This window comes from Xenopus tropicalis, chromosome 6 (genome assembly GCF_000004195.4).
Source record: "Xenopus tropicalis strain Nigerian chromosome 6, UCB_Xtro_10.0, whole genome shotgun sequence".
Taxonomy (NCBI): domain Eukaryota; kingdom Metazoa; phylum Chordata; class Amphibia; order Anura; family Pipidae; genus Xenopus; species Xenopus tropicalis.
The window spans coordinates 152269396-152287369 of record NC_030682.2 but is presented as its reverse complement, the minus strand read 5'-3'; the positions used below and the strand labels follow the sequence as shown (position 1 = coordinate 152287369).

Sequence of the window (17974 nt, the reverse complement as noted above, 5' to 3'; positions counted from 1 at the left end):
AACACAGGGAGACAGAGAGAGGCAGAGCGCAACCGGCACCGGGTGAGTGGGGGTCCCAACCAACTGCCCCTTGGGGCTCCGAGCTCTGGGGCAATAAACCTGCCGTGGGCACCGGTTGCTCCCCATTTAATTCAGGGGGTGCCAAACAGTGGGGCATTACCTGCTCCCCCTCAGCCCCTGCCCCACTAACATTTAGCTGGGACCCCTGGGGCTTTATATGAACTTTGTTCTGCCCCCCAAACCCCCCTCCCTTAGAGCCTTTACCCCCCCAGTCACGTGTCCCCCGTATTTCTGCCCCAAATGGCTCTTTGGTGCCTCCATTGTGTCCCCCCCGGCACCCCCTGCCCCTCCTGCCCCTGCCCCCCTGCCCCTGGCACCCCCTGCCCCTCCCCCCCTGCCCCTGGCACCTCCTGCCCCTGGCACCCCTGCCCCTGGCACACCCTGCCCCTCCTGCCCCTGCCCCCTGCCCCTGGCACCCCCTGCCCCTCCCCCCTGCCCCTGGCACCTCCTGCCCCTGGCACCCCTGCCCCTTCCCGCCCCTGGCACCCCCTGCCCCTCCTGCCCCCTGGCACCCCCTGCCCCTGGCACCCCTGCCCCTGGCACCTCCTGCCCCTGGCACCCCTGCCCCTGGCACCCCTGCCCCTGGCACCCCTGCCCCTGGCAACCCCCTGCCCCTGCCCCCCTGCCCCTGGCACCCCCTGCCCTGGCACCCCCTGCCCCTCCTGCCCCTGGCACCCCCTGCCCCTCCTGCCCCTGGCACCCCCTGCCCCCCCTGCCCCTGGCACCCCCTGCCCCTCCCCCCCTGCCCCTGGCACCCCTGCCCCTGGCACCCCTGCCCCTGGCACCCCCTGCCCCTGCCCCACCTGCCCCTGGCACCTCCTGCCCCTGGCACCCTGCCCTGCCCCCCTGCCCCTAGCACCTCCTGCCCCCCCCCTGCCCTGGCACCCCCCTGCCCCTCCTGCCCCTGGCACCTCCTGCCCCTAGCACCTCCTGCCCCCCTGCCCCTGGCACACCCTGCCCCCCTGCCCCTGGCACCCCCTGCCCCTCCTGCTCCTGGCACCCTCTGCCCCCCTGCCCCCTAGCACCTCCTGTCCCTGGCACCCCCTGCCCATAGCTCACTGGTGCCAGCCATTCCCCTGAGCCCCCACAAGGCCCAGACTGGCATCTCTAGGTACTGGGATCCGGGGGGCTGTTTGTGCCTCTGGGTACTGGGAATGCCAGGGGGGCTGTAAGGTGCCACAGACAGTCACTATTTATTGGGCTGGGGGGGCTGTTTTGCCTCTGGGTACTGGGAATGCCAGGGGGGCTGTAAGGTGCCACAGACAGTCACTATTTTATGGGCTGGGGGGGGCTGTTTGTGCCTCTGGGTACTGGGAATGCCAGGGGGGCTGTAAGGTGCCACAGACAGTCACTATTTATTGGGCTGGGGGGGGGGGGGGGCTGTTTGTGCCTCTGGGTACTGAGAATGCCAGGGGGGCTGTAAGGTGCCACAGACAGTCACTATTTATTGGGCTTGGGGGGGGCTGTTTGTGCCTCTGGGTACTGGGAATGCCAGGGGGGCTGTAAGGTGCCACAGACAGTCACTATTTATTGGCTGGGGGGGCTGTTTGTGCCTCTGGGTACTGGGAATGCCAGGGGGCTGTAAGGTGCCACAGACAGTCACTATTTATTGGGCTGGGGGGCTGTTTGTGTCTGGGTACTGGGAATGCCAGGGGGGCTGTAAGGTGCCACAGACAGTCACTATTTATTGGGCTGGGGGGGCTGTTTGTGCCTCTGGGTACTGGGAATGCCAGGGGGGCTGTAAGGTGCCACAGACAGTCACTATTTATTGGGCTGGGGGGGGCTGTTTGTGCCTCTGGGTACTGGGAATGCCGGGGGGTTGTAAGGTGCCACAGACAGTCACTATTTATTGGGCTGGGGGGCTGTTTGTGCCTCTGGGTAACTGGGAATGCCGGGGGGCTGTAAGGTGCCACAGACAGTCACTATTTATTGGGCTGGGGGGGGGCTGTTTGTGCCTCTGGGTACTGGGAATGCCAGGGGGGTGTAAGGTGCCACAGACAGTCACTATTTATTGGGCTGGGGGGGGGGGCTGTTTGTGCCTCTGGGTACCTGGAATGCCAGGGGGGCTGTAAGGTGCCACAGACAGTCACTATTTATTGGGCTGGGGGGGGGGCTGTTTGTGCCTCTGGGTACTGGGAATGCCAAGGGGGGGCTGTAAGGTGCCACAGACAGTCACTATTTATTGGGCTGGGGGGGGGGGCTGTTTGTGCCTCTGGGTACTGGGAATGCCAGGGGGGCTGTAAAGGTGCCACAGACAGTCACTATTTATTGGGCTGGGGGGGCTGTTTGTGCCTCTGGGTACTGGGAATGCCAGGGGGGCTGTAAGGTGCCACAGACAGTCACTATTTATTGGGCTGGGGGGGGGGGGGCTGTTTGTGCCTCTGGGTACTGGGAATGCCAGGGGGGCTGTAAGGTGCCACAGACAGTCACTATTTATTGGGCTGGGGGGGTGTTTGTGCCTCTGGGTACTGGGAATGCCGGGGGGGCTGTGGTGCCACAGACAGTCACTATTTATTGGGCTGGGGGGGCCTGTTTTTTGTGCCTCTGGGTACTGGGAATGCCAGGTGGGCTGTAAGGTGCCACAGACAGTCACTATTTATTGGCCTGGGGGGGGGGCGTTGTGCCTCTGGGTACTGGAATGCCAGGGGGGCTGTAAGGTGCCACAGACAGTCACTATTTTATTGGGCTGGGGGGGGGGGGCTGTTTGTGCCTCTGGGTACTGGGAATGCCAGGGCCTATTTTGAATCCCAGTCTGGGCCTGGTACCCACACAGATACCCATCTTGCCCTGGCCCCGTGCCCCCTGTATCCCTTTGGCCACTGTCGGACTCTAATCCAATCTCTTTCCCCACAGGCTAAACAATCATGTTTAAAAACACCTTCCAGTCCGGCTTCCTGTCCATCTTGTACAGTATCGGCAGCAAACCCCTCCAGATCTGGGACAAGAAGGTATGTGGGAGTAGGAAGGGCTGGTACGGGGAGTTTATACTGGGCCGGTGTGGGTACGGGGAGTTTATACTGGGCCGGCGTGGGTACGGGGAGTTTATACTGGGCCGGTGTGGGTACGGGGAGTTTATACTGGGCCGGTGTGGGTACGGGGAGTTTATACTGGGCCGGCGTGGGTACGGGGAGTTTATACTGGGCCGGCGTGGGTACGGGGAGTTTATACTGGGCCGGCGTGGGTACGGGGAGTTTATACTGGGCCGGCGTGGGTACGGGGAGTTTATACTGGGCCGGCGTGGGTACGGGGAGTTTATACTGGGCCGGCGTGGGTACGGGGAGTTTATACTGGGCCGGCGTGGGTACGGGGAGTTTATACTGGGCCGGCGTGGTAACGGGGAGTTTATACTGGGCCGGCGTGGGTACGGGGAGTTTATACTGGCCCGGCGTGGGTACGGGGAGTTTATACTGCCCCGGCGTGGGTACGGGGAGTTTATACTGGCCCGGCGTGGGTACGGGGAGTTTATACTGGCCCGGCGTGGGTACGGGGAGTTTATACTGGGCCGGCGTGGGTACGGGGAGTTTATACTGGGCCGGCGTGGGTACGGGGAGTTTATACTGGGCCGGTGTGGGTACGGGGAGTTTATACTGGGCCGGTGTGGGTACGGGGAGTTTATACTGGGCCGGTGTGGGTACGGGGAGTGATTGGCTAGGGTGCAGTAGGGCACTGGGCCTCGGTGGCTGTTTGGGTGACGTGTGGGTGACGTGTGGGTGACGCTGTGTCTCTTCCCGGGAAGGTGCGGAACGGACACATCAAGCGAATAACAGACAATGACATCCAGTCGCTGGTGCTGGAAGTTGAAGGGACAAATGTCAGGTAAGAATTCTCTGTATATTCATTGCTGCTCAGCGACACGTGTGGCCCCTCCATCTGGGCAAGTGAGCTGGGATTCCTGTGGCCCCCAGAGCCACACAGTGACACTGCTATGAGCTGTACCCTGCCATTCCTGTAGCTAGGGCCCCAGCACCCTCTGTGCCCAGTGGAACAGCCCATCCCAGCACGGTGGCTCAGAGGGCTCAATCCCAATCTGCAAGGAGTTGTTATATTCTCCCCGTGTCTGCGTGGGTTTCCCCCCACACTCCAAAAACATGCAGGTGGGGTAATTAGTTTCTGGCTAAACTGACCCCCCCCCATGTGTGTGATTGTACCCCTCTGGGGCGGGGGCATCTCTGTAACGCCCTGCGGTGTCTGCGCTATATAAATATGGGGGGGTGCCCATTATCTAGCTATGAGGGGGGAATGGAAAACCTAAGTGTTGTGTGAAGCGTTGAATAAAACGAGATGTAAGATTGGGAGTGGGGGGGGATTCCCCATGGTGGGGGGGGGGGACTGGGCCAAGCTCCCCCCTATGTGCCGACCCCTCCTGTTCTTTGATTCCAGCACCACGTATATCACATGCCCGGCAGACCCTAAGAAGACATTGGGCATCAAGCTTCCCTTCCTGGTCATGATTATCAAAAACCTGAAGAAATATTTTACTTTTGAGGTGCAGGTGAGACATTTTTTTCCTTTGCAGTATTGTGGCCCCCTGGTAATAGTGTGCCCCCCCTGTACCTGCCTTTTTGTACAGTCCCTTTCCCTGCCCCAGTGCATTGTGGTACAGTCCCTTTCCCTGCCCCAGTGCATTGTGGTACAGTCCCTTTCCCTGCCCCAGTGCATTGTGGTACAGTCCCTTTCCCTGCCCCAGTGCATGGTGGTACAGTCCCTTTCCCTGCCCCAGTGCATTGTGGTACAGTCCCTTTCCCTGCCCCAGTGCATGGTGGTACAGTCCCTTTCCCTGCCCCAGTGCATTGTGGTACAGTCCCTTTCCCTGCCCCAGTGCATGGTGGTACAGTCCCTTTCCCTGCCCCAGTGCATGGTGGTACAGTCCCTTTCCCTGCCCCAGTGCATGGTGGTACAGTCCCTTTCCCTGCCCCAATGCATTGCGGTACAGTCCCCTTTCCTGCCCCAGTGCATGGCGGTACAGTCCCTTTCCCTCCCAATGCATTGCGGTACAGTCCCCTTCCCTGCCCCAGTGCATTGCGGTACAGTCCCTTTCCCTGCCCCAATGCATTGCGGTACAGTCCCTTTCCCTGCCCCAGTGCATTGTGGTACAGTCCCTTTCCCTGCCCCAGTGCATTGTGGTACAGTCCCTTTCCCTGCCCCAGTGCATTGTGGTACATCCCCTTTCCCTGCCCCAGTGCATGTGGTACAGTCCCTTTCCCTGCCCAGTGCATGGTGGTACAGTCCCCTTTCCCTGCCCCAGTGCAATGGTGGTACAGTCCCTTTCCCTGCCCCAGTGCATTGTGGTACAGTCCCTTTCCCTGCCCCAGTGCATGGTGGTACAGTCCCTTTCCCTGCCCCAGTGCATTGTGGTACAGTCCCTTTCCCTGCCCCAGTGCATTGTGGTACAGTCCCTTTCCCTGCCCCAGTGCATTGTGGTACAGTCCCTTTCCCTGCCCCAGTGCATGGTGGTACAGTCCCTTTCCTGCCAGTGCATTGTGGTACAGTCCCTTTTCCCTGCCCCAGTGCATTGTGGTACAGTCCCTTTCCCTGCCCCAGTGCATGGTGGTACAGTCCCTCCCCCCCCCCCATTACTTTATATTGATACCTGTACATTCCTCCCTGCTACATTGTGGTCCATTTATGCTCCTCCCCCAGCCGGGTGCATGGAGTTGGCCCCTCCCACTGCAGGCAGTGAGTAATTTGTGCTGTTGCTAGGTACTGGATGACAAGAATGTGCGCCGGCGTTTCCGGGCGAGTAATTACCAGAGCACAACGCGGGTGAAACCGTTTATCTGCACGATGCCGATGCGCCTGGACGATGGCTGGAACCAGATCCAGTTCAACCTGTCAGACTTCACCCGGCGCGCGTACGGAACCAACTACATCGAGACGCTGCGTGTGCAGGTACCGCCTCTCCTGTAACCCCACCCCCCTCTGCACTAGTGGTACCGCCTCTCCTGTAACCCACCCCCCTCTGCACTAGTGGTAACCGCCTCTCCTGTAAACCCCACCCCTCTGCACTAGTGGTACCGCCTCTCCTGTAACCCCACCCCCCTCTGCACTAGTGGTACCGCCTCTCCTGTAACCCCACCCCCCTCTGCACTAGTGGTACCGGCTCTCCTGTAAACCCACCCCCCCTCTGCACTAGTGGTACCGCCTCTCCTGTAAACCCCACCCCCTCTGCACTAGTGGTACCGGTCTCTCCTGTAACCCCACCTCCCTCTGCACTAGTGGTACCGGTGGGCCTCTCCTGTAACCCCCCCCCCCTCTGCACTAGTGGTACCGCCTCTCCTGTAACCCACCCCTCTGCACTAGTGGTACCGCCTCTCCTGTAACCCCACCCCCCTCTGCACTAGTGGTACCGCCTCTCCTGTAACCCCACCCCCCTCTGCACTAGTGGTACCGCCTCTCCTGTAACCACCCCCCTCTGCACTAGTGGTACCGCCTCTCCTGTAACCCCACCCCCTCTGCACTAGTGGTACCGGCTCTCCTGTAACCCCACCCTCTGCACTAGTGGTACCGCCTCTCCTGTAACCCACCCCCCCTCTGCACTAGTGGTACCGCCTCTCCTGTAAACCCACCCCCCTCTGCACTAGTGGTACCGCCTCTCCTGTAACCCACCCCCCCTCTGCACTGTGGTACGCTCTCCTGTACCCCACCCCCTCTGCACTAGTGGTACCGCCTCTCCTGTAACCCCACCCCCTCTGCACTAGTGGTACCGCCTCTCCTGTAACCCCACCCCCCTCTGCACTAGTGGTACCGCCTCTCCTGTAACCCCACCCCCTCTGCACTAGTGGTACCGCCTCTCCTGAACCGCCACCCCCCTCTGCACTAGTGGTACCGCCTCTCCTGTAACCCCCCCCCGCCTCTGCACTAGTGGTTACCTCGCTCTCTGTTAACCACCACCAGCCCTCCTGCAACTGTGTAACCGCCTCTCCTGTAACCCCACCCCCCTCTGCACTAGTGGTACCCCGGCCTCTCCTGTAACCCCACCCCCTCTGCACTAGTGGTACCGCTCTCCTGTAACCCCACCCCCCCTGCACTAGTGGTAACCGCCTCTCCTGTAACCCCACCCCCCCTCTGCACTAGTGGTACCGCCTCTCCTGTAACCCCACCCCCTCTGCACTAGTGGTACCGCCTCTCCTGTAACCCCCCTCTGCACTAGTGGTACCGCCTCTCCTGTAACCCCACCCCCCTCTGCACTAGTGGTACCGCTCTCCTGTAACCCCACCCCTGCACTAGTGGTACCGCCTCTCCTGTAACCCCACCCCCCCTCTGCACTAGTGGTACCGCCTCTCCTGTAACCCCCACCCCCCCTGCACTAGTGGTACCGCCTCTCCTGTAACCCACCCCCTCTGCACTAGTGGTACCGCCTCTCCTGTAACCCACCCCCCCTTGCACTAGTGGTACCGCCTCTCCTGTAACCACCCCCCCTCTGCACTAGTGGTACCGCCTCTCCTGTAACCCCACCCCCCCTCTGCACTAGTGGTACGCCTCTCTGTAACCCCACCCCCCTCTGCACTAGTGGTACCGCCTTCTCCTGTAACCCCACCCCCTCTGCACTAGTGGTACCGCCTCTCCTGTAACCCCACCCCTTCGCACTAGTGGTACCGCCTCTCCTGTAACCCCACCCCCTCGGCACTAGTGGTACCGCCTCTCCTGTAACCCACCCCCCTCGGCACTAGTGGTACCGCCTCTCCTGTAACACCCACCCCTCGGCACTAGTGGTACCGCCTCTCCTGTCACACCCCCCCCCCCCATCTCCCAGCCATAGTGACCCTCCCTTCCTGTAACCCCACCCCCCTCTGCACTAGTGGTACCGCCTCTCCTGTCACCCCCCCCAATTTCCCAGCCATAGTGACCCTCCCTACCTGTCACCCCACCCACCTCTGCACTAGTGACTCTCCCTTCCTGTCACCCCCCACCCTCTCCCATCCATAGTGACCCTCCCTTCCTGTAACTCCACCCACCTTTGCACTAGTGACCCTCCCTTCCTGTCACCCCATCTCCCAGCCATAGTGACCCTCCCTTCCTGTCACTCCCGCCATCTCCCAGCCATAGTGACCCTCCTACCTGTAACCCCACCCACCTCTGCACTAGTGACCCTCCCTTCCTGTCACCCCCCCCTCTCCCATCCATAGTGACCCTCCCTTCCTGTAACTCCACCCACCTTTGCACTAGTGACCCTCCCTTCCTGTCACTCCCCCATCTCCCAGCCATAGTGACCCTCCCTTCCTGTCACTCCCCCATCTCCCAGCCATAGTGACCCTCCCTTCCTGTAACTCCGCCCATCTTTGCACTAGTGACCCTCCCTTCCTGTCACCCCTTCTCCCATCCATAGTGACCCTCCCTTCCTGTAACTCCACCCACCTCTGCACTAGTGACCCTCCCTTCCTGTCACTCCCCATCTCCCAGCCATAGTGACCCTCCCTTCCTGTAACTCCGCCCATCTTTGCACTAGTGACCCTCCCTTCCTGTCACCCCCTCTCATCCATAGTGACCCTCCCTTCCTGTAACTCCACCCACCTCTGCACTAGTGACCCTCCTTCCTGTCACTCCCCCATCTCCCAGCCATAGTGACCCTCCCTTCCTGTAACTCCACCCACCTTTGCACTAGTGACCCCTCCCCTTCCTGTACCCTCTCCCATCCATAGTGACCCTGCCCTTCCTGTAACTCCGCCCATCTTTGCACTAGTGACCCTCCCTTCCTGTCACCCCCCCCTCTCCCCCATCCATAGTGACCCTCCCTTCCTGTAACTCCCCCCACCTCTGCACTAGTGACCCCCCCTTCCTGTCACTCCCCCATCTCCCAGCCATAGTGACCCTCCCTTCCTGTAACTCCACCCACCTCTGCACTAGTGACCCTCCCTTCCTGTCACTCCCCCATCTCCCATCCATAGTGACCCTCCCTTCCTGTAACTCCACCCACCTCTGCACTAGTGACCCTCCCTTCCTGTCACTCCCCCATCTCCCAGCCATAGTGACCCTCCCTTCCTGTAACTCCACCCACCTCTGCACTAGTGACCCTCCCTTCCTCCCCATCTCCCAGCCATAGTGACCCTCCCTTCCTGTAACTCCACCCACCTTTGCACTAGTGACCCTCCCTTCCTGTCACCCCCCACTCCCAGCCATAGTGACCCTCCCATCCCTTCCTGTAACTCCCCCACCTCTGCACTAGTGACCCTCCCTTCCTGTCACCCCCCATCTCCCAGCCATAGTGACCCTCCCTCCCTTCCTGTAACTCCACCCACCTTTGCACTAGTGACCCTCCATCTTGCCCCCCCTCCCCCCCCCCCCCCCGTCTCCCAGCCATAGTGACCCTCCCATCCTGTAACCCCGCCCACCCCTGGTTCCCCTGTAACAATACACTAGAGTTAATGATCCCAGTCACACGGTTCCGGCTGCTGATGGATGTTCTGCTCCGTTTAGATTCACGCAAACTGTCGGATCCGCAGAGTTTATTTCTCTGACCGCCTGTATTCTGAGGACGAGCTTCCCGCTGAATTCAAACTCTATCTCCCTGTGCAGAACAAAGCAAAGGTAAGGACTCACCCCATTGGCCATTTCTCTATTATCCTGCCCCCTAGCCTGTGACTCCTCCCTCTCTGTCTCATGTGCTCTCCCATTGGCCATTTCTCTATTATCCTGCCCCCTAGCCTGTGTCCCCTCCCTCTCTCTGTCTCATGTGCTCTCCCATTGGCCAAATCTCTGTCCCCTGCCCCCCTAAGCCTGTGTCTCCTCCCTCTCTCTGTCTCATGTGCTCTCCCATTGGCCAAATCTCTCTGTCCTGCCCCCTAGCCTGTGTCCCCTCCCTCTCTGTCTCATGTGCTCTCCCATTGGCCAAATCTCTCTGTCCTGCCCCTAGCCTGTGTCCCCTCCCTCTCTCTGTCTCATGTGCTCTCCCATTGGCCAAATCTCTCTGTCCTGCCCCCTAGCCTGTGTCCCCCCTCTCTCTGTCTCATGTGCTCTCCCATTGGCCAAATCTCTCTGTCCTGCCCCCTAGCCTGTGTCCCCTCCCTCTCTGTCTCATGTGCTCTCCCATTGGCCAAATCTCTCTGTCCTGCCCCCTAGCCTGTGTCCCCTCCCTCTCTCTGTCTCATGTGCTCTCCCATTGGCCAAATCTCTCTGTCCTGCCCCCTAGCCTGTGTCCCCTCCCTCTCTGTCTCATGTGCTCTCCCATTGGCCAAATCTCTCTGTCCTGCCCCCTAGCCTGTGTCCCCTCCCTCTCTCTGTCTCATGTGCTCTCCCATTGGCCAAATCTCTCTGTCCTGCCCCCTAGCCTGTGTCCCCTCCCTCTCTCTGTCTCATGTGCTCTCCATTGGCCAAATCTCTCTGTCCTGCCCCTAGCCTGTGTCCCCTCCCTCTCTCTGTCTCATGTGCTCTCCCATTGGCCAAATCTCTCTGTCCTGCCCCCTAGCCTGTGTCCCCTCCCTCTCTCTGTCTCATGTGCTCTCCCATTGGCCAAATCTCTCTGTCCTGCCCCCTAGCCTGTGTCCCCTCCCTCTCTCTGTCTCATGTGCTCTCCCATTGGCCAAATCTCTCTGTCCTTGCCCTAGCCTGTGTCCCCTCCCTCTCTCTGTCTCATGTGCTCTCCCATTGGCCAAATCTCTCTGTCCTGCCCCCTAGCCTGTGTCCCCTCCCTCTCTCTCACTTGCTCTCCCATTGGCCAAATCTCTCTGTCCTGCCCCCTAGCCTGTGACTCCTCCCTCTCTCTCACTTGCTCTCCCATTGGCCAAATCTCTTTCCTGCCCCCTAACTTGTCTCCTCCCTCTCTCTCACTTGCTCTCCCATTGGCCAAATCTCTCTGTCCTGCCCCCTAGCCTGTGACTCCTCCCTCTCTCTCACTTGCTCTCCCATTGGCCAAATCTCTCTGTCCTGCCCCCTAGCCTGTCTCCTCCCTCTCTCTCACTTGCTCTCCCATTGGCCAAATCTCTCTGTCCTGCCCCCTAGCCTGTGACTCCTAACTCTCTCTCACTTGCTCTCCCATTGGCCAAATCTCTTTCCTGCCCCCTAACTTGTCTCCTCCCTCTCTCTCACTTGCTCTCCCATTGGCCAAATCTCTCTGTCCTGCCCCCTAGCCTATCTCTTCCCTCTCTCTCTCTCTCACTTGCTCTCCCATTGGCCAAATCTCTCTGTCCTGCCCCCTAGCCTGTCTCCTCCCTCTCTCTCTCTCACTTGCTCTCCCATTGGCCAAATCTCTCTGTCCTGCCCCCTAGCCTGTCTCCTCCCTCTCTCTCTCTCACTTGCTCTCCCATTGGCCAAATCTCTCTGTCCTGCCCCCCAGCCTGTGACTCCTCCCTCTCTCATGAGCTCACAGTCCTGCCCCTTTTCTGCCCTTTCCCTTATACCCCTGTCCTGCTTCTCCTCACATTCTCCCCCCCAGGCCAAGTAACTCATTCGCCCCCAACTTTGTTCTCTTTTGCAGCAATGAGACCGTGTGGTGTCACCTCCGGAAAGTGTTTTTATATTTTGACCAGATCCATCAGCGCCCCCTTCCTCCCAGACTAATGAATTGCATTTAATTAGCCCATGTATGTTTTGTAATAAATCTCTGCTCCTATTGGCTGGTCCCTGTGTGCTACCGTAGGGCCCCTGACTCCAGCCAATCACAAGCAGTTCCACCAGTTCAGTTATTGCATTTTGTGCCTTGATCAGTTATAGATTTCAGAAGAAACACAATTTATAGCTGGAAAAGAAACAACTCGTCCCTTTGTCAACTTTTTCAGTTTAGTCCCTTTATTATCCTGTACGGTGGCCCTGGGGGCCCAAGTGACGACAGATACTGAAGTAAGGAGATTTAGCTCCCCCTGTCAGTTCAGCTGAATCCGTTTCCATCGAGAGATGAAGGTTTATTTCTGTATTAAATATTCTAATTTATATGTGTGTCTTTGTGAGTCCATTCCAGCCCAGTCAGGTTTGGGCCGGTACCGACACCCTTGGTACCAAGTGCGGCTTGGTCCTAGGCAGGGGTGCAGCGTGGCGCCCCCATGGGGCAATATGGGACACACAGGTACAATCTGTAGGCCTCAAGTTTAATGTAAACCCTTTACATGTGAGTGTGGGGTACTGGGGTATCTTTCTGGGGAATTCCTGCGCCGAACCAAGGGTGGTATTGTCATGGGCCGTTCCCATCCTGGGGTGGTATCGTTATGTGCTGTTCCTTGGCAAAGCAATGCAGCATCTTCCTCACTTCCCATGTTAGCGAGCACAATGGGTCAATCCCTCCTGCCATGCCAATATAAAAACTTTGCCTTCACCCCGGCCCCCATGTTTGAGCTACTGGAGTCTCCCCGGGGGGTTGAGGGGGTTTGGGTCGGGGCAGGAGGGGGATGAGGGGTTTGGGTCGGGGCAGGAGGGGGATGAGGGGTTTGGGTCGGGGCAGATGAGGGGTTTGAGGGGTTTGGGTCGGGGCAGGAGGGGGATGAGGGGTTTGGGTCGGGGCAGGAGGGGGATGAGGGGTTTGAGGGGTTTGGGTCGGGGCAGGAGGGGGATGAGGGGTTTGGGTCGGGGCAGATGAGGGGTTTGGGTCGGGGCAGATGAGGGGTTTGGGTCGGGGCAGATGAGGGGTTTGGGTCGGGGCAGGAGGGGGATGAGGGGTTTGAGGGGTTTGGGTCGGGGCAGATGAGGGGTTTGGGTCGGGGCAGGACGCGGGGGATGAGGGGTTTGAGGGGTTTGGGGTCGGGGCAGGAGGGGGATGAGGGGTTTGGGTCGGGGCAGGAGGGGGATGAGGTTTGGGTCGGGGCAGATGAGGGATTTGGGTCGGGGCAGATGAGGGGTTTGGGTCGGGGCAGATGAGGGGTTTGGGTCGGGGCAGATGAGGGGTTTGGGTCGGGGCAGATGAGGGGTTTGGGTCGGGGCAGATGAGGGGTTTGGGTCGGGGCAGATGAGGGGTTTGAGGGGTTTGGGTCGGGGCAGATGAGGGGTTTGAGGGGTTTGGGTCGGGGCAGATGAGGGGTTTGAGGGGTTTGGGTCGGGGCAGATGAGGGGTTTGAGGGGTTTGGGTCGGGGCAGATGAGGGGGATGAGGGGTTTGGGTCGGGGCAGATGAGGGGATGAGGGGTTTGGGTCGGGGCAGATGAGGGGGATGAGGGGTTTGGTCGGGGCAGATGAGGGGGATGAGGGGTTTGGGTCGGGGCAGATGAGGGGTTTGGGTCGGGGCAGGAGGGGGATGAGGGGTTTGGGTCGGGGCAGGAGGGGGATGAGGGGTTTGGGTCGGGGCAGGAGGGGGATGAGGGGTTTGGGTCGGGGGATGAGGGGGTTTGGGTCGGGGCATGAGGGGTTTGGGTCGGGGGATGAGGGGGTTTGGGCGGGGCAGGAGGGGGATGAGGGGTTTGGGTCGGGGCAGGAGGGGGATGAGGGGTTTGGGTCGGGGCAGATGAGGGGTTTGAGGGGTTTGGGTCGGGGCAGGAGGGGGATGAGGGGTTTGGGTCGGGGCAGGGGGATGAGGGGTTTGGGCGGGGCAGGAGGGGGATGAGGGGTTTGAGGGGTTTGGTCGGGGCAGGAGGGGGATGAGGGGTTTGGGTCGGGGCAGATGAAGGGGTTTGGGTCGGGGCAGGAGGGGGATGAGGGGTTTGGGTCGGGGGATGAGGGGGTTTGGGTCGGGGCAGGAGGGGAGTTGGAGGGGTTTGGGTCGGGGCAGGAGGGGGATGAGGGGTTTGGGTCGGGGCAGGAGGGGGATGAGGGGTTTGGGTCGGGGCAGATGAGGGGTTTGAGGGGTTTGGGTCGGGGCAGGAGGGGGATGAGGGGTTTGGGTCGGGGCAGGAGGGGGATGAGGGGTTTGGGTCGGGGCAGGAGGGGGATGAGGGGTTTGAGGGGTTTGGGTCGGGGCAGGAGGGGGATGAGGGGCGTTTGGGTCGGGGCAGATGAGGGGTTTGGGTCGGGGCAGATGAGGGGTTTGGGTCGGGGCAGATGAGGGGTTTGGGTCGGGGCAGATGAGGGGTTTGGGTCGGGGCAGGAGGGGGATGAGGGGTTTGAGGGGTTTGGGTCGGGGCAGATGAGGAGTTTGGGTCGGGGCAGGAGGGGGATGAGGGGTTTGGGTCGGGGCAGGAGGGGGATGAGGGGTTTGGGTCGGGGCAGGAGGGGGATGAGGGGTTTGGGTCGGGGCAGGAGGGGGATGAGGGGTTTGGGTCGGGGCAGATGAGGGGTTTGGGTCGGGGCAGATGAGGGGTTTGGGTCGGGGCAGATGAGAGGTTTGGGTCGGGGCAGATGAGGGGTTTGGGTCGGGGCAGATGAGGGGTTTGAGGGGTTTGGGTCGGGGCAGATGAGGGGTTTGAGGGGTTTGGGTCGGGGCAGATGAGGGGTTTGAGGGGTTTGGGTCGGGGCAGATGAGGGGTTTGAGGGGTTTGGGTCGGGGCAGATGAGGGGTTTGAGGGGTTTGGGTCGGGGCAGATGAGGCGTTTGAGGGGTTTGGGTCGGGGCAGATGAGGGGGATGAGGGGTTTGGGTCGGGGCAGATGAGGGGGATGAGGGGGTTTTGGGTTGGGGCAGATGAGGGGTTTGGGTCGGGGCAGGAGGGGGATGATGGGTTTGGGTCGGGGCAGGAGGGGGATGAGGGGTTTGGGTCGGGGCAGGAGGGGGATGAGGGGTTTGGGTCGGGGCAGAGGGGTTTGGGTCGGGGGATGAGGGGGTTTGGGTCGGGGCAGGAGGGGGATGAGGGGTTTGGGTCGGGGGATGAGGGGTTTGGGTCGGGGGATGAGGGGGTTTGGGTCGGGGCAGGAGGGGGATGAGGGGTTTGGGTCGGGGCAGGAGGGGGATGAGGGGGTTTGGGTCGGGGCAGGAGGGGGATGAGGGGTTGGTCGGGGGATGAGGGGGTTTGGGTCGGGGCAGATGAGGGGTTTGGGTCGGGGGATGAGGGGGTTTGGGTCGGGGCAGGAGGGGGATGGGGGGTTTGGGTCGGGGCAGGAGGGGGATGAGGGGTTTGGGTCGGGGGATGAGGGGGTTTGGGTCGGGGCAGGAGGGGGATGAGGGGTTTGGGTCGGGGCAGGAGGGGGATGAGGGGTTTGGGTCGGGGCAGGAGGGGGATGAGGGTTTTGGGTCGGGGCAGGAGGGGGATGAGGGGTTTGGGTCGGGGCAGGAGGGGGATGAGGGGTTTGGGTCGGGGCAGATGAGGGGTTTGGGTCTGGGCAGATGAGGGGGTTTGGGTCTGGGCAGATGAGGGGGTGGGTCGGGGCAGGAGGGGTTTGGGTCGGGGCAGGAGGGGGATGAGGGGTTTGGGTCGGGGGATGAGGGGGTTTGGGTCGGGGGATGAGGGGGTTTGGGTCGGGGCAGATGAGGGGTTGGGATCGGGGCAGGAGGGGGATGAGGGGTTTGGGTCGGGGCAGGAGGGGGATGAGGGGTTTGGGTCGGGGCAGGAGGGGGATGAGGGGTGGGTCGGGGCAGGAGGGGATGAGGGGTTTGGGTCGGGGCAGGGGGGATGAGGGGTTTGGGTCGGGGCAGATGAGGGGTTTGGGTCGGGGCAGATGAGGGGGTTTGGGTCGGGGCAGGAGGGGGATGAGGGGGTTTGGGTCGGGGCAGGAGAGGGATGAGGGGTTTGGGTCGGGGCAGGAGGGGGATGAGGGGTTTGGGTCGGGGCAGGAGGGGGATGAGGGGTTTGGGTCGGGGCAGGAGGGGGATGAGGGGTTTGGGTCGGGGCAGATGAGGGGTTTGGTCGGGGCAGGAGGGGGATGAGGGGGTTGGGTCGGGGCAGGAGGGGGATGAGGGGGTTTGGGTCGGGGCAGGGGGGTTTGGGTCGGGGCAGGAGGGGGATGAGGGGTTTGGGTCGGGGCAGGAGGGGGAGATGGGGTTTGGGTCGGGGCAGATGAGGGGTTTGGGTCGGGGGATGAGGGGGTTTGGGTCGGGGCAGATGAGGGGTTTGGGTCGGGGCAGGAGGGGGATGAGGGGTTTGGGTCGGGGCAGGAGGGGGATGAGGGGTTTGGGTCGGGGCAGGAGGGGGATGAGGGGTTTGGGTCGGGGCAGATGAGGGGTTTGGGTCGGGGCAGATGAGGGGTTTGGGTCGGGGCAGGAGGGGGATGAGGGGGTTTGGGTCGGGGCAGGAGGGGGATGAGGGGTTTTGGGTCGGGGCAGGAGGGGGATGAGGGGTTTCGGGTCGGGGCAGGAGGGGGATGAGGGGGTTTGGGTCGGGGCAGGAGGGGTTTGGGTCGGGGCAGGAGGGGGATGAGGGGTTTGGTCGGGGCAGGAGGGGATGGGGTTGGGTCGGGGCAGGAGGGGGATGAGGGGTTTGGGTCGGGGCAGGAGGGGGATGAGCGGGTTTGGGTCGGGGCAGGAGGGGGATGAGGGGTTTGGGTCGGGGCAGGAGGGGGATTGAGGGGTTTGGGTCGGGGCAGGAGGGGGATGAGGGGGTTTGGGTCGGGGCAGGAGGGGGAGGGGGTTTGGGTTCGGGGCAGGAGGGGGATGAGGGGTTTGGGTCGGGGCAGGAGGGGGATGAGGGGTTTGGGTCGGGGCAGGAGGGGGATGAGGGGTTTGGGTCGGGGCAGGAGGGCGGATGAGGGGGTTTGGGTCGGGGCAGGAGGGGGTGAGGGGTTTGGTCGGGGCAGGAGGGGGATGAGGGGGGGTTTGGGTCGGGGCAGGAGGGGGGATGAGGGGGTTTGGGTCGGGGCAGGAGGGGGATGAGGGGTTTGGGTCGGGGCAGGAGGGGGATGAGGGGGTTTGGGTCGGGGCAGGAGGGGGATGAGGGGTTGGGTCGGGGCAGGAGGGGTTTGGGTCGGGGCAGGAGGGGGATGAGGGTTGGGTCGGGGGATGAGGGGGTTTGGGTCGGGGCAGATGAGGGGTTTGGGTCGGGGCAGGAGGGGGATGAGGTTTGGGTCGGGGCAGGAGGGGGATGAGGGTTTGGGGTCGGGGGATGAGGGGTTTGGGTCGGGGCAGGATGAGGGGTTTGGGTCGGGGCAGATGAGGGGTTTGGGTCGGGGCAGGGGGATGAGGGGGTTTGGGTCGGGGCAGGAGGGGGATGAGGGGTTTGGGTCGGGGCAGTGAGGGGTTTGGGTCGGGGCAGGAGGGGGATGAGGGGTTTGGGTCGGAGGCGGAGGGGGATGAGGGGTTTGGGTCGGGGCAGGAGGGGGATGAGGGGTTTGAGGTCGGGCAGGAGGGGGATGAGGGGTTTGGGTCGGGGCAGGAGGGGGATGAGGGGGTTTGGGTCGGGGCAGGAGGGGGATGAGGGGTTTGGGTCGGGGCAGGAGGGGGATGAGGGGGTTTGGGTCGGGGCAGGAGGGGGATGAGGGGTTTGGGTCGGGGCAGGAGGGGGATGAGGGGGTTTGGGTCGGGGCAGGAGGGGGATGAGGGGTTTGGGTCGGGGCAGGAGGGGGATGAGGGGTTTGGGTCGGGGCAGGAGGGGGATGAGGGGGTTTGGGTCGGGGCAGGAGGGGGATGAGGGGGTTTGGGTCGGGGCAGGAGGGGGATGAGGGGGTTTGGGTCGGGGCAGGAGGGGGATGAGGGGGTTTGGGTCGGGGCAGGAGGGGGATGAGGGGGTTTGGGTCGGGGCAGGAGGGGGCATGAGGGGGTTTGGGTCGGGGCAGGAGGGGATGAGGGGCGTTTGGGTCGGGGCAGGAGGGGATGAGGGTTGGGTCGGGGGCAGGAGGGAGGAATGAGGGTTTGGGTCGGGGGAGGAGGGGGATGAGGGGGTTTGGGTCGGGGCTAGGAAGGGGATGAGGGGGTTTGGTCGGGGCAGGGGGGATGAGGGGTTTGGGTCGGGGCAGGAGGGGGATGAGGGGTTTGGGTCGGGGCAGGGGGGATGAGGGGGTTTGGGTCCGGGGAGGGAGGGGGATGGGGGGTTGGGTCGGGGCAGGAGGGGGGATGAGGGGTTGGGGGTTTCCGGGGGGTAGGGGGATGAGGGTTTGGGTCGGAGGCAGGAGGGGATGGAGGAGTTTGGGTCGGGGCAGGAGGGGATTGAGGGTTTGGGTCGGGGCAGAGGGGGGATGATGGGGTTTGGGTCGGGGCAGG

The 17974-nt window shown here is 62.2% G+C and overlaps 1 protein-coding gene across 1 annotated transcript in view; it reads left to right on the top strand.

Moving 5' to 3' along the window:
• cfap20 (cilia and flagella associated protein 20) overlaps window positions 1–11922 on the top strand; it is an 11952-nt gene extending 30 nt beyond the window's left edge. The window contains 7 exon segments of the mRNA NM_001004835.1: window positions 1–42; window positions 2914–3008; window positions 3797–3876; window positions 4441–4552; window positions 5761–5949; window positions 9475–9585; window positions 11471–11922. The exon segment at window positions 1–42 is cut by the window's left edge and continues 30 nt beyond it. Coding sequence (NP_001004835.1) covers window positions 2925–3008; window positions 3797–3876; window positions 4441–4552; window positions 5761–5949; window positions 9475–9585; window positions 11471–11476 — 582 coding nt within the window. The 5' untranslated portion in view covers window positions 1–42; window positions 2914–2924 and the 3' untranslated portion in view covers window positions 11477–11922.
• The last annotated feature ends 6052 nt before the right edge of the window (window positions 11923–17974 follow it).